Genomic DNA, 1,085 nt, shown 5'->3' on the forward strand with positions numbered 1-1,085 from the left:
AGGGTAGGTGAGGGTAGGTGAGGGTAGGTGAGGGTAGGTGAGGGTAGGTGAGGGTAGGTGAGGGTAGGTGAGGGTAGGTTGCAATGGTTGATGAGCATTTGAATTAAAATTACGATTTCACCAAAATTAAAATAAACTAAAAAATGCAGTATATATTGAATCAAATCCAATAATTGCCAAGGATGAAGAATGCAATGGTTAGGTGATGCAGGTGGTGAAGCGACAAAATTGAGGTGGTGACGATGGTGGTTGTAGTCAGTGGGTGTGATGACTAGAGTGATTGTGGTGACTGGCAGCTGTGGTGACTGTGGTTGCACTCACCCACGGATGATGATGGCTTGTGGTGATGCAGTAGAGTTGGTATGCAGTGTGCACTCCCACGAAGGCTACAGTGAAGGCACCCACATATTTGATGCTCATCACCACACCCAACCACACCCCCGTGGCCGCGAGCTGCACCCACCATAACACCGACCACTCCCTGCAACCAAGAGTAATTTATCCTTAGTTATTTTATCCGTTCCCGTCCCTTCTTGTGTCTATTCATTTATTTTTTGCTTGCTATTAATCTTATATGCGACGTGCTCTCAGATTTCGTTTGAACCAGACGCCACGGTAAATGCTTCGTAGAACAATTATAATAATAATATCGTGGTTGTCACATCAAACGCTCGCGCAAACTTGAACAGGTTTCATTATTCTCTCGTATAATGTTTTCTAATGTGTTCAAAACTTTTCAAAGTTGATACTATCGATATCTATTTTTGTATTTCAATTTTTATTTTGATATACTATTTTAGTTTAGGAGATCTCTGGGTACGGTTGAGTTGTTAGGGGCCTGGAAGTTTGAGTTGTTTGGGGCTGAGGGTTGAGTGGTATGGGGCTTGGGGTTGAGGGGCTAAGGGCTGAAATTAAATTGAATTTAAGAGTAGTAAGCAACCTGTGCGTGTAGGAATTTAAGAGTAGCAGGCAACCTGTGCGTGGAGGAATTTAAGAGTAGCAGGCAACCTGTGCGTGGAGGAATTTAAGAGTAGCAGGCAACCTGTGCGTGGAGGAATTTAAGAGTAGCAGGCAACCTGTGCGTG

At 43.9% G+C, this 1,085-nt stretch overlaps 1 protein-coding gene across 1 annotated transcript in view; it reads right to left on the minus strand.

The window, feature by feature from the left end:
- LOC108670263 (protein O-mannosyl-transferase 2) overlaps window positions 1–1,085 on the minus strand; it is a 15,336-nt gene that overhangs the window by 10,766 nt on the left and 3,485 nt on the right. Inside the window, exons 5-6 of the mRNA XM_018157723.2 lie at window positions 1,043–1,059; window positions 326–481 (exon numbers count right to left, since the gene is read on the minus strand). Coding sequence (XP_018013212.2) covers window positions 326–481; window positions 1,043–1,059 — 173 coding nt within the window. The remainder of the gene's footprint in view (window positions 1–325; window positions 482–1,042; window positions 1,060–1,085) is intronic.

Source organism: Hyalella azteca, unplaced genomic scaffold (assembly GCF_000764305.2).
Source record: "Hyalella azteca isolate HAZT.00-mixed unplaced genomic scaffold, Hazt_2.0.2 contig14738, whole genome shotgun sequence".
In the NCBI taxonomy this organism is placed as follows: domain Eukaryota; kingdom Metazoa; phylum Arthropoda; class Malacostraca; order Amphipoda; family Hyalellidae; genus Hyalella; species Hyalella azteca.